The sequence below is a fragment of the Limanda limanda genome, chromosome 6 (genome assembly GCF_963576545.1).
Source record: "Limanda limanda chromosome 6, fLimLim1.1, whole genome shotgun sequence".
In the NCBI taxonomy this organism is placed as follows: domain Eukaryota; kingdom Metazoa; phylum Chordata; class Actinopteri; order Pleuronectiformes; family Pleuronectidae; genus Limanda; species Limanda limanda.
The window spans coordinates 24,683,604-24,697,349 of record NC_083641.1 but is presented as its reverse complement, the minus strand read 5'-3'; the positions used below and the strand labels follow the sequence as shown (position 1 = coordinate 24,697,349).

Below are 13,746 nucleotides of genomic sequence, written 5' to 3'. Positions count from 1 at the left end.
AGTGTCGCTCCCCCTCGACGAGTAACTACCTCAAACTGTCTCTGTGGCACAATCTGATGCTCAAATCAAATGTGTTCACATTACCTTAATCCACTTTGCTCGATTCCTCGGCGCAGAGAGGTTTGGGTTGAATAAAAACTTTTGTTTGCACTGATCCTATAGGTGTGATAAGTGATGATGCTGCAAGACCACTTCTCTCCAGCCAATGGAGAAGCACCAGGGGTGTGATGGTGTTTTGCGGGATTAGGATAATCTCACCATTATTTAATTCCTCACAAATTAGCCTCATAAAACACAATATGTACAGTTATTTGTAAATTTTGAGTTTATTAGATTCTATTTTGAGTTATTTGAATTCATCCTATCTGGGTTATACTACTTTGCTCTATGTGTAATGCCCTTGATATTTGGGATCTATAACGTATATATCTATCTATCTGTCCATCTATTATATCTTCAAGTGGGGTTTGCTGGGGAAAAAATAATTAATCAAAAAATAAAACTTATTTGCTGTAATACACTGTAAAACTTAAAAGTATGAATTACTTTTGTTGACATCAGAAACTCAATTTTAGAAATATCAAAAAAGGAAAAACTAATAAAAATAACCAAACGACACGGACGACACAATGAATCACTCAATCCCCCATGTTTATCATTTGCTTTTTATATATTATATCAGATTCTCATGTCTTTGATTCATTGCCCTTAATAGGAAGTTCTCCAATTAGAGCTCCAGCCAACTCAGGGCACTCATCCCGTTCTCTGGTGCCATCTAGTGGTGGATTTACACAGTGTCTAGGGTTGACTCAGGCCACCGCAGAGGTTTAATCACAACACATGCAGTATTTGGTGTTTTTGATACTGAGAGTGCTTCACGTATATTCAGACCTAGTTCAGTATACTACTTTAACATCAGCACCATATACATGAGATTATTAAAAAATAGACATCAGCACTGTACAAAAGAAAGATCTATTTTATTACTTGAGAAATTCACTAAAGCTTTGCTACATTAATGAAAATAAAAATAATCTGATGAATTATTCAATGGATTTTTCTTCTTGGCCTACACCTGACCCTCACAACAACAACACATAGGTATTTGTGTTAACAGACAAAAGAGGTTGGTCCACTTTGATAGTAAAATACATAAAAAAAACACATACAATGTTTACATTTATAACAAAACTAAACATTAATACACTTTAAGATTGATTAGTTATGTTCACATATTCCAAATTTGTTGCAGAATAAAAATGACAATGTTATTAATTGTAGAAAAAAAATTCCGTACTATTTAATCCGGGCATCAAGATAATCCTAATATAAACAGAGATAAATTCACTGTCACCTTGCAGCTAAAGCAGTTGTGATGCTGAATATATAAAAGTATAAATAAACCTTGGTGTTTGTTGTTTAATCAGCTACAACCCTCCGCCCTCTTGATTCTGTTTATATGTATACACCACGAACACCACTGCTCCCACTGTGAGACCCTGGATGAACTATTGATTTGTTATATCCTATGAAGATAGGCGAGTGTGGAACCGGGTGGAAGCTGGACTGGTAGGATGCGGTGGGGTTGCCGCCGTAGGTCAGTGGATAGGCTGTGGTGTTGTGGCTTAAGTAAAAGGAGTTTGCCGGAGTATACACGCTTCCAGCATTGTTAGAACTCCGCATGGAGGAGTGGTGAGCCATGCTAGCTTGATATAACAATGATGCATTTTCAGGCAGACCTGGGTTATAGGCAACAGGAGAGTTGATGTGTGATCCGTGATGTGTCATTCCTGGAGGGAAGGTTTCCAGCGGCATGGCAGGTTGAGGCCCGGCTGAGCCACTGCTCCGCAGAGAAGAAGGGTACGCAGTCGAGTTGATGCTTGAAAGACTCGGGATGTGATTGTACCTCATCATATTTGGGTATCCGGGTGCTGGCTTGTAGTTTAGCAAGTGGGCCGGGTGGTACACGTCGAATGAGCCTTTGGCCCTGGGCAACCGGCGGCAGAGAAACAACAAGCCTGAGGCGAACAGGAAGGCGCCGGTCACCCAGCCGATGTACAGAGCTTCTCCCAGCTCCCTCCTCTGAGCGTCAATCAGCAAAGGATTGTAAAAATCTCTAATGATGACGTGACCCGTCCACGACACAGGGATGATGACACAGAAGCAGGCCAAGAGCTGCATAACACCTGCCACCATCAGGATCACGGTCTTAGCCCAGTCGTTACCCTGAAAACAGGAAATGCACCGCATCCCCGCCAGAGCCACGAGGAGCCCGAGGCCGGCCAGGGCCAGCGAGCAGCACATCAGGCCCCTGGACGCCTGCAGCTCGGCCGGCAGGAACAGCAGCGAGTCGTACACCTTGCACTGCATCCTGATGTTGGCTTGTCGGTAGCAGTTCATCCACAGGCCCTCCCAGCGGGTCTCCATCACAATGATGTTCTCGCCAATGAACGCCGTCACCTTCCACATGGGCATTCCTGTGGTGGCCGCGGCGCCGATCAGCCCGACCAGCCCGACGCACATGGCAGCGATCTCCGAGACGCCCTGAGGCATCGTGCAGCGGAGGAGAATCCAGCCGGGTTCAAATCAAGAAGTAGAAAAAGCTCACGTCGACATAAACTCCTGACGCTTTAGTGCAACATCTCCGAGTCAGAGCGTCTTCTCTTCTGATGCAGTCTGTTTTCTGTTAGAGACGATTTGTTGTGGGAAAGGTTCCCTGCTGTCACCTGGTTGGCCCAGAGCAATGGGGGTGAAGAGGATCTCTGCTTGTTTTGTGTTTATGGTTCCTCGGGCCCCGGCCTGTATCTGTGCCATCAGCTTCTCCAACAGTAAACATTGACAAGACAATACCAGGACTCACACACAGAAACGTTTTTTGTTTAATTAATTATCATGTCTTTATTTTTCACATTATACTGTATGTGATCACAAATCAGATGCAAACAAATATACAGTGAAGCACATAAGCTCCTCCAGTACTGCTGATGTCCACAGGGGAGCAGAGAGGACCCACAAGTCAATGCAGCAGGAGAGGAAGCGCCTCACAAGTTAGTGATTGTTGAGGACCAGATGTAGAGTTTCAGAAATGACAAGTTAACTTTTCATACAACAAGTCAACATATATATTATATTTGTGTAACTCCAGAGCTGCTGAGAAGTCACTACATGGACAAACACATCCTTAAAGAATAACTAAATCACTTTCTTCACCTGAAAATCAATTTACACAGGTATTTAGTGGTGTGGTTGATTAATTTGGGTACAAATGTTGACATTTTAGGGCTTGAATTTTATACTAAATGTGTTAAATATTCATTGTGACTGCTCTCTACTGATTGAAACCGGACTATTGCAACTCAATATTGGCTGATCTGGACAAGAACTGTCTCAGATTGTGGGATTAATGTTAAAGCTTCAAACATGTTCGTTGTTGTTATATGAACCCAGAGACTGACTCCACCCTCTCTTTGATTTCCACGGCCTACGAGAGGTGTGACCCAGCGGTTCAAACTGAAATGGACCACCATTGTCCTCCACCACACCAGCGCCCTTTCCAGGGGATTCCAGTGGAGGAAAGTCCTCCACTTTGTAAGAATCCCATAGATGCCTTGTGATTCTGTGTCGCTCTACATTGTTTTTATGGCCTGAGGACATCAGAGAGAACTACATCCTCCTCCCTCTCCCCCTCAGTCCCTTTACCGGTTCTTAGCATTTTTCAAAGTCATGCAGGGGGGGGCAGGGAGTTTAGCTCAGACCTGGCGGTGAATTACACTTAAAGTTTAGTGTAATATTAATAAACACAAACAATCTACCGTATCAATTCAAACTGTTATTAAACTCATTGAAATTAAAATGACACGTAGTTCAAGAACTAACTTACATGACTGAGCAAAGGTTTTTCTCACTTATTAACCAGGAAATAAACGTATACATGTTATCTCTATTCAAAGTGATTTGCAAATTCTAACCACGTGATTCACGCTGTCAGATCGTCTCTGTCCGACTTCTTCACAAACTCGCAGCTCTCCGGCTGAAGTTGCCTCTGAGGCCACGCCTTCCACACACAGTTTAAACCTGCATCTCGTGTTTACTCAGTACCATCAGTTAACAAGCGCCTCCAGGGCATCACACCTCACTTCAGCAAACAGACACACACACACACAATGTTCTGAGTTTTACACTCGAATGTCTGTAATTCTCACAAAAATATATAACTTCTGTCCCTGTGGTTCACCTGTATTGGTTTTCCTTTGTGTGTACTTTTGCTAATTCTGGCGAAAACTGAGATGGAAAGTCAATGAGATCATCTGTCACATGATCGTGTGTTTGTTTTTCAGTTTATGTTGGAGGTTGTGTTGAAACATCTGAAATTTTAAAGTTGTAACTGCGCAGCCAACATGTCCCACCAACAAATTTGCATTTTCACCGTTAACACAAATACAAATGTGCCACAAAATTTGGTGCTTGAACATTGTGTGAACTGTCACAACACATAAAAAGAAAAGTTTTAACCCTAATATACAGAAAACGTCTTTTTGATAATACAACACAATTTTGAAATAACGGAAATTACTGGCTTCACACAGACGTGGTTTTACAAGTGCTCTTCATCAAAATGTTATTACCACAAACAATATATAAAAGCAGTTGATTTAAAAAGGGACATCACTATGAATTTGATTCATTTGCATTCACAGCAGCCTAAATGTATTCGTTGAAATGTGTTTTCTAACCTGAAATGTGTCGTAGATCGCACTGTAAAGCATAAAATAAATTCCCTTTCACATAGTGTCCACAACTGATTACGATTACCTCAGCCAGTGTTCAGAGATAGGCCCTCTCGCTGCGTACTGAGGGGTATCTGGAGTAGCTGCTGTAGATAGTGGATGGGTGTCTGGACAGGACCGGGTATTGTTGCGGTTGTAGTTGAGGTTGTTGTTGGGGAACATACACCAGCTGCTGAGGCTGGAGGGGCTGTGGGGGATAATAGCCGGAGTCCCTGGGGTACACGTACCTCTGTGAATCCTTTTCCTCGGACTGCAGGTTGCAGCAGGTAAACATGCATCCTCCAAAGAACAGGAAAGCCGCGGACACCCAGCCGATGTACAGCGCCTCTCCGAGCTCCCGGCGCTGGGCGTCGAGCAGCAAGGGATTGTAGAAGTCCCTGATGATGACGTGACCCGTCCAGGAAACAGGGATGAGGACGCAGACGCAGGCCCCCAGGACCATGGTTCCTGCGATGATCAGGACCAGCCGCTTGGCTCGGTCGTTGTTCTGGATACAGGACGTGCACTGCAACCCCACCAAGCTGATCAGCAGACCCAGGCCGCCCAGGGCCAGGGCGCAGCACATGAGCCCCCTCGCTGCTTGCAGGTCGGGGGGCAGGGCCAGGAGAGAGTCGTACACCTTGCACTGCATCCTGATGTCGGCCTGCCGGAAGCAGTTCATCCACAGGCCCTCGTAGCGAGTCTCAAACACGATGATGTTCTCCCCGATGAAAGCCGTGACTCTCCACATGGGCATCCCGGTGCTCGCCGCCGTCCCAATCAGCCCGATCAGGGTCAATAACAGACCCACGATCTCCAGCGCTGAGTTGGCCATCTTGTTCTCCTCCTACGCCTCCGAGCTCATACGGGCAGAATGTGTGTCGGCAGTGAGACTACAGGTGGATTCATGCAGATCGGAGTGGCTTTGCATCCCAGGGGAGAAGGAGGAGCAGGTTGATGTTCACCTGCGTTGTCTCCTCCCTGTGGACAGGGCGCCAGAATGGAAGGGGTGGGAATTGCGACCTGTTGCCATGAAAACAGAATCCCCCACTACCTTCTTCTTCTCTTTGCACACCTCGCCCAGGAGCTGCTGGGAGCTGCCACTTTGTTTATTCACAGGTCTCAGTTTACACAGCTCACTTTACAAAGGACCTGGAGAAAAGAAACTTGGGTGTTTTATTAACAAGGGAAATTTGTTACTAGCTACGTGCATATAAAAAAATACTTCATGTTAATATATAACTATAGATTTGTTATAACTATAGATATCACACACAACCATCAGCTCTGGAGCTCAATCTAGTGTTTGTCCTGGGGTCCAGGTTTTGTTTATTCAAATTTGACATGACAGGATGAAAACACCAGCATTGAACATTTTTTTAGATTTGAATGTTGAGCTGTGTCAAAATTAACTCTTCATAATAAACAAAAAAATATGATTTTATCGAAAATTTAAACCCTATACAACAAAAACTACTGCCATGAGTAATAATAATGATAATAACGAGTATATAGTATAAAGGAATTTGTATATTTTAAAATCATAAGTAAGGGCAGAGAACATTATTCCAAATATAATCAATTAAATTCTTTATCATTTACCATGGTGCTTTGCTGTATGTTTAAAAAATGTAACTGCAGTGGGACTTTAGACACAAAACGTCAACAAAAAGAATTCCTCTTTTTTCATTATTTATTACTGTGTCATTACGTGTCCCTGTCAGTGTTGTATCTCCTGTCTGGGTTTCTTGATTTCTCTTTGTTAAAGTCTGAAAAAGCTGCAGCTCTGGCTTGGTTGAAAGGAAATCTCTCGGCGTCTTTGTGTTGTGAGCGGACCCATGTCAACGGTCTGGTTTTACCAGTTCGGGCACATTTCTTCCCTCAGACAACATAACAACTCTCCATGAACACACAACCCGAGTGAGTCAAACAGGAGCCATGTAGGAACTCCTGTTTCTCAGGCAGGTAGAGAAACAAAGGGTATTGTGTAAGCCGTGGTTTAAACTGTAATCTCAATCAGTTTATACCAGAAAGGAAAATAACAAGTTTCTCAGTTTTCTGAACATTATCCCTTTATTGTAAACCACAGTTGACCTTGTGTTTTTCGGTCAATATTTTAAACAAGTATGTACATTCACAACAAAAACTCATTTGGAGGTATTGTTTCTGAAAAAGGCCTATAGTGCATAGTTTGTTCTCAAAGAGCATGTCAGCAGAGGCTGTAAAGATGACACAACAGATCATATTGTTACAGATTTAAAAAAATAAAAACATTGCGCCTCATTAACTGATATAATTTAGTGAAAATCAATCACATGGAAACAAAGAATGCAAAAATTCAACACGGGTTCATCACGATTAAAACACACGTGGCCCTTTTTGAGAAAGGAAAGAAAAATCCGGCCATTTCCAGTGACAGCCTCTCCTCCAGTTTGTCAGTTTGTTCTCAATGGCAATAAATCAAAATAGTCTCTGTGTTTGATTCCTCTAGTACTGACTTGGTGTGTAAGCCACAGATCCTGGCGGTGGCTGGGAGTAGGCCGGCTGGTAGGTGTAGGACGGCTGGTAGGTGTATCCCGGCTGGTAGTTGTTGGGCTGGTACATGTAGGCCGGTTGGTACATGCTGTCCCCGGGGTTGTACACAATCCTCTCATCGGATTCCTGGGTACGTGGAGCGTGGCGGCACAGCAGGATCACCCCGGCAGTGAAAAGCAGAGCCGAGGTCACCCAGCCGATGTACAGCGCCTCCCCGAGCTCCCGGCGCTGCGCGTCGATCAGCAGCGGGTTGTAGAAATCCCTGATGATGACGTGGCCGGTCCAGGACACCGGGATCAGGGTGGTGACGCAGGCCAGCAGGAACAGGCTGCCTCCGGCCACCAGAACGATGTGCTTGGTGCGAGCCCGGTGGTCCACCACCCTGGTACACTTCATCCCCACGGCTGACGTGATGAGGGCGAAGGCGGACAGGGCCACGGCGCTGCACATCAGGCCTCGGGCGGCCTGGAGGTCGGGGGGCAGAAACAGTAGAGAGTCGTACACCTTGCATTGCATTCTAATGTTGGCCTGTCTGTAGCAGTTCATCCATAGTCCCTCCCAGCGGGTCTCCATGACGATGATGTTCTCCTCGATGAAGGCCGTCACCTTCCACATCGGCAGGCCCGTCACGGCCGCCACTCCGATCAGTCCGACGAAGCCGATGACGAGCGCCACCACCTCGCAACAAATGGCGTCCTTGCGGTCCTTCTTCTCGCGCCTCTGTTTCTCCTCGTACACCGAGTCTTGATAGTCGGTGTAGGCCTTGGCCTGTTTCTCGTCGTAGTAAGACCCCGCATAAGACTGGGGGGGCTTGGTGTAGCCGCTGTAAGCAGTGTACGACGCCATCGTGGCTCCTGGCTGCACCCTCGCAGCGTCGGCAGCAAACTGAGGAGAAGAGCAAGTCAAGGAACTTATACACCCACAGAAATGCTAACGATGCAATGCAACCTTACTGGTTGAGCCGCTTCGTAGCCATCAGATAAATGGGGATACACCAAAGAGTGTTGCTTCTTTCGAATGCAAATTCAACTGCCTCCACGAACAATGGGCCTGTGATCAGAAACTAATTAAATCAGTGTATGAAATTCGCAGTTGATCAAATTAGGTTTCCTCTCTGATACTCTGTTTACATCGGAATCAGAATCTGAATTATTTTAATTGCCAAGTGTATTTACACGTACAGGAAATTGCCTTGGTGTGGTTGGTGCATTTGACATAAAACAGCAATACGTGCTCAGTATTCACAGCACGATGTTTAGTGAACCAAAGATATATCGACAAATTGATAGAAATTAACCAAGTAAATGTGTTTTTTAATATTTTTTCAGGGAAGGATTGTTAGAAAAATCTTAATTTTCCTTCTTTGTGAAGCACAGATCAGTCAAATTCAATTTAATTAGATTTATTGAATTTGTGTTTGTGCCACAAGAGATTTTGTGGTTTGTGTCGGTCACAAATCTGTTGTTGCTCTCAGACCGAAACCTGAGCGACTGGTCACAGACTGTCTCCTCCTCCTCCAGATGTAAACTGAGCTGAAAGGTGTCGAGCACAGAAACGTGAGGAGGGTTGGTTTCATTGTGATACAGTGTTGTCCACATGGCAGCAGTTCTCACCTGATTCAGAGACAATGAAGTCTCTGAATCATAAAAACTGAATGTTTACTATTGAGTTTCTCTATTAAATGAGAAGTGTTTTGGTGTGGTTGGTTAAAAGTTTGTATTTGATGACTGTTCCTCGTGGATGTAGGTTTTCTAGATTAATTTAAATATATTTTAATATTTGCTGCCTGGCTTGAAACAAAGAAGACACTAAGAATTGTTTTTAAAACGTGATGCTCACTACTGATCCCCTTTGGATCAATGAAGACTCTAATGAATCATGGATTTGTAAACTTCTATTTGTTCTATACAGCAAAGATGTCTCTATCTTTCATCTACAAAAATGTAAATGTTTTAACTGTAATGTATTTGGGAAAATGCACTCTTGGGAAAAAAAATGCAGTTGCACAAGCAAAGGTGGAATCAAGACTTTATTAAATCTGCAGATTAGTCTGAGTCCGTTCAGACCGAAGCAAAAATGATCAAGAACAAATGAGCAGTTGAAAGTTAAAGTTACAAATGTAAAAGAACAATAAAAAAGTGCACAACAGTTTAAAAAACAACAACGATTGTCAATTGATTCCACTTGGATTGTTATTCATTATAATTTCGACAAAAACAAATATTTTCTTGCAACTGTGCAGTCGTATAATCCTTGAACCAAAAGCCCAAAAAAAACAAAGTCTTCCAATTACAAAAACAGTTTTGTGAGAAACCTCTTTATAGTGCAAATGAAGTACATACAACATTTTAAGTCCCAGTCGTAAAAACGTGTACATTATGAAAGCAAATACATTTTCCATACAATTCTCCTCATTTTGAATGTTCGAGACGTGTAAAGGTGGAGTTTGCAGGACAGTTATTTACACATATTCGTGATGCTTATGAGCGCTGGATGGCGTCCTCTTCAGGTAGGCGCTCCCCTCTGTGGACGGTTTCCTCAGTGACCCCAGAGCTGCACCAGTGTAGTAGGGATCTTCGTCCTTGGCTCGATGTTTGCTGTAACTGATCAGAATGATGATCCCAGTGATGAGCAGGACGCCCCCCGTGGCCCAGCCGATGAAGAGGGCGCTCCCCAGCTCCCGCTTGCGCCCCTCGTGCACCAGCGGGTTGTAGAAGTTGCTGATGACGGTCAGGTCCACCCAGCTGACGGGGATGATGGTGGTCAAAAAGGAGAGCAGGTACAAACAGCCCCCTAAGGCCAGGGTGACGTTCTTTGACCTGATGTTGTCACCGCAGCAGGTGAACCTCCGGGTCCCACATCCCGTGATGAGCAAGGCGATGACGACCAGAACTACGGAGACGCACATGAGCGCCCGGGCCGCCTGCAGCTCTGACGGGAGAATCAGCAAGGAGTCGTAGACCTTGCACTGCATCCTGACGTTAGCCTGCCTCCAGCAGTTCATCCACAAGCCCTCCCAGAGGTCCTCCATGACCACGAGATTGGCGCCGATGAAGGCAGAGACTCTCCACATGGGCAGGGCGGTGATGGTGATGGTCCCAAACAGGCCCATGAAGCCCAACACCAGGGCTAAGGTCTCCAGCTTGTCTCTCATGGCTCTGAAGTGCGGTGCAGCCTGGTCTCGTATGTGGAATCTATCAAACTGTTCCCCGACTGATTCCTTCTGCAGAGAGTTAGATCTGCGATGGCATCACCGTGCACGCAATGTCATCTTACTGGTTTGAGACGACTTGACCTCGACTCCTACGATTGCTTCATGTGTAACTCAATTGAATTGTTTCTAGAAAACGAAAGGCAAACAAGTTTCTTTAACTTTTCTCATCATTGCTGGTCATGCATGAACTGGGCCAATGAAAAGGGTGTGACTAGTCCAGTTATGACCTTAATCCGATCACGTGTTTTCACAAAGTTTCGGGGACTTTAAATATTGCACACATCTTGATGCTCCTCCCAGTTTACTGTGTGTGTGTCAACTGAATAATGAGAAAAATATTTATAGTAAAAGTTTCGTTCTAAATTAATCAGGAACACAATTGTCTCAGGAAAATAAACATCATGTGTGGTCAACAAACATCCCCTTTGTTTTCTATGCAAGCTGATGCACACACACACACACACACACACACACACACACACACACACACACACACACACACACACAGGGGCAGCATCTTGATAAGCATCATATGTAAAGTGTGTTGTAGGTAGTGTTAGAGAGCTCTGTTCTTCTCTTGATCAATTCTACCTTTTAACACATGAGTTAAAAATCAACCATCACACAGTTGTTCTGCTTAGTGAGAGTTTTTCCTTTCTATCGACCCAGCGGCTTTAACTTTCAAACACCTATTGAATAGACCACAGGCTCCAATTACTGCCATGAAAAGTGAAATGACAAACTCAACTTGCTTTAACTAAGACGAGAAGGAAATGTTTCCAAACAATGGGGGGGAATTTCACTGTTCCTGTTAAGAAGAGCCGCTCCTTCTTTCAAACTCAAGTTGGTCTGGGAGAGGTCACGCCCTGTTGGTCAACCTGTTTCTGAGAAGTGGAAGAGGGACAGAGAGAAGGAGGGAGAGAGAGAGAGAGAGAGGTGGAGGAGGAGAGGTCACGGGACAGGAACAGAAACTGAGAGGCCTGTTGAACCGGTTCGTTGAGTGAAACCATCGTCACATCCTCAGCTGCTTCACATGTCAACAGAGTCGCTCACGCAGAGAGACGCACGGCTCAGAACTCAGATACATCCGACCTGGGCTGCAGAGATCTGATGTTTTACAGCTATATATTCTAATGTGACTGAAATGTAATTTTATTAAGAGTAGATTGAACGTAAGCACATGAATCCACAGGGGTAAGATGATGAGGTGGTCATGTCTGCCCCCTGCTGTACATTAAGATGACTGCACCTTCCTGAGCCATTACTTTGTAAATATTTAAAAGAAATATAATAAGTTTATACAAATAGATATTCTCTTTGTTTTTAGTTTGACTTTTCAAACTTCACTTGCGCCTCTAGTAGATCATGTGACTTTGTTTTTGATTTAAAAATATGTTATTGTTTTACCTTGCAAATCAATAATAGATTATCCAAAACCTTTTTTTCTTTTACACCAACATTTTTCTTTTACATTTTTCTGTTTTTGGTTTTGTGATGATCAACAGATTTATGGATTTTTATTTGTGATTGGCAAATAAATTATTAACTTATCCAATGATAACTCCTAATCATTAGCAGAAACACCAATATCAGCTTCATCAGGCTATAACTATTAATATTTGGAACCTACGAATAATGAAAATACATGGAAAAGCTAGACTTAGTGTTTAAATTTGATGGTAATAATATCAGAAATTATAACAAAAAATAGGAAACTTTATGCCTGAAAGCAGTGTTATTGTTACAAAGTGCTTTACAAAGAATAAATGAGACCAGACAGGCAGATAGAATAAAACAAAGGAACGTGAGGAAAACAGAATGATAACGTAGATTTCATCATATCCATAAAGTATGTTAAACGGTAAATAAGAGAAAAATAATATAAGGTAGGGATTTAAAAGAGTTTGTTCAGTGGGGCTCCAATAGTAAAACCACGGTAACCAGCAGGACTCCATGATAGTTTGGATGCAAGGCAACTTAATGCCTTTGGAATGTTTTGTTCAATATGAAATGTAACAGGAAGTAGATGAAGGGATCGTCACAGGACTATTTTTGTTGGCAGAGGATGATTTCAGATAATATCACAGCTATAAAAAAAGAATACTCCCACTTATCAAAATACAAAAAGGAGTTTAATTCTGTTATATAACAACTACATCTGTAATCTATGATCCTCAGCATGCATGTCTATCTTCTTATCTTTAAATAGCTGCTTCTAACACACACACACACACACACACACACACACACACACACACACACAGTCGCACACACACACGCACACACACACACACACACACACACACACACACACACACACACACACACACACCCAGTCTGAAGGAGCAGAGGAGCCTTTGTGGTGGAGGTGTTGATTGACAGTGGAGGGACTGGGGGGTGACAGGAAGTCCACAGAGCTCAGAGACACAAAGGAGGAGATAACGCTGTGAGGACAATCACGTTACCACTGTACCCCCCCCCACCCCTCACAACACACACACACCACACAGGAAGTTACAGGAGAAAGGCCACTGTAATGTAATGATAGGTGATTGGTGTCCTGATTTTGAAAGGAATGAGCTCAGCTATGATCGAGTGGAATCAACGTATGTTCTGAGAAAAACATTATTCTAACAAAGCCGGTGACCTTCGGTTTGTTGTGGTTATTTAGTGTCTGGTGTTTATTTGCCCGTTTATTTTGTCTGTTTGTCAGTTAGTGATGCTCACAACCTACTGTGTTGAGATTGGGTGCTAGCCTTGGCGGAGGTATGTGGAGTTCTGTGCTCTACGGCCAACGTTCTGGAGCCGTCTCCACCCTTGAACTCCGGATTGGGTCTCTGGACACATTCTCCCATGAGTTTCTCTTTCACATATGAAGAAAGAGCCAGAGATTCTCCAGGTCAGACAAACTCACAACATGAGGAAATTCTCAGGAGCGTTCCGGCGTGGAGTGGCGTCTGGGTAGAGAACGCAGACACCGATATGGACGCTTATCAAACACTCTAGAACCTCATTGTGTTTCCAGTTTGTCTTCTACATGTACGTTGCCTCTATTTCATCCTGAGATATCTGTTTTCTTTTTGGTTCTTTCAGTTTTGGGTCGCGTGAATCCTCTGGAAAACAGCCTGGCCTTTTCTCACATGAATAATATTCAGAAGTTCAGTGTATGTCTGAAAGCAGCGTGGTTTTCTTATTCTGTCCCCCCTTAGTGAACAGGTGAAAACTCACATT

The 13,746-nt window shown here is 43.8% G+C and overlaps 4 protein-coding genes across 4 annotated transcripts; all 4 read right to left on the bottom strand.

The window, feature by feature from the left end:
* Positions 1-1,455: 1,455 nt before the first annotated feature.
* Positions 1,456-2,553, bottom strand: LOC133003847 (claudin-8-like). Its single transcript, XM_061073664.1, has one exon. The coding sequence runs from the start codon at positions 2,551-2,553 to the stop codon at positions 1,456-1,458; it is 1,098 nt and encodes a 365-aa protein (XP_060929647.1).
* Positions 2,554-4,824: 2,271 nt separating this feature from the next.
* Positions 4,825-5,601, bottom strand: cldn8.1 (claudin 8.1). Its single transcript, XM_061073435.1, has one exon. It carries the CDS (start codon positions 5,599-5,601, stop codon positions 4,825-4,827), a length of 777 nt encoding a protein of 258 aa, XP_060929418.1.
* Positions 5,602-7,253: 1,652 nt separating this feature from the next.
* On the bottom strand, positions 7,254-8,147 carry LOC133003830 (claudin-8-like). The gene has a single exon (XM_061073648.1). It carries the CDS (start codon positions 8,145-8,147, stop codon positions 7,254-7,256), a length of 894 nt encoding a protein of 297 aa, XP_060929631.1.
* Positions 8,148-9,762: 1,615 nt separating this feature from the next.
* Positions 9,763-10,455, bottom strand: LOC133003884 (claudin-17-like). Its single transcript, XM_061073708.1, has one exon. The coding sequence runs from the start codon at positions 10,453-10,455 to the stop codon at positions 9,763-9,765; it is 693 nt and encodes a 230-aa protein (XP_060929691.1).
* Between the last annotated feature and the right edge of the window lie 3,291 nt (positions 10,456-13,746).

What these genes read in the sequence shown, in the direction of transcription:
- LOC133003847 (XM_061073664.1), bottom strand. Translation starts at nt 2,553, where the DNA reads ATGCCTCAGGGCGTCTCGGAGATCGCTGCCATGTGCGTCGGGCTGGTC.
- LOC133003884 (XM_061073708.1), bottom strand. Translation starts at nt 10,455, where the DNA reads ATGAGAGACAAGCTGGAGACCTTAGCCCTGGTGTTGGGCTTCATGGGC.
- cldn8.1 (XM_061073435.1), bottom strand. Translation starts at nt 5,601, where the DNA reads ATGGCCAACTCAGCGCTGGAGATCGTGGGTCTGTTATTGACCCTGATC.
- LOC133003830 (XM_061073648.1), bottom strand. Translation starts at nt 8,147, where the DNA reads ATGGCGTCGTACACTGCTTACAGCGGCTACACCAAGCCCCCCCAGTCT.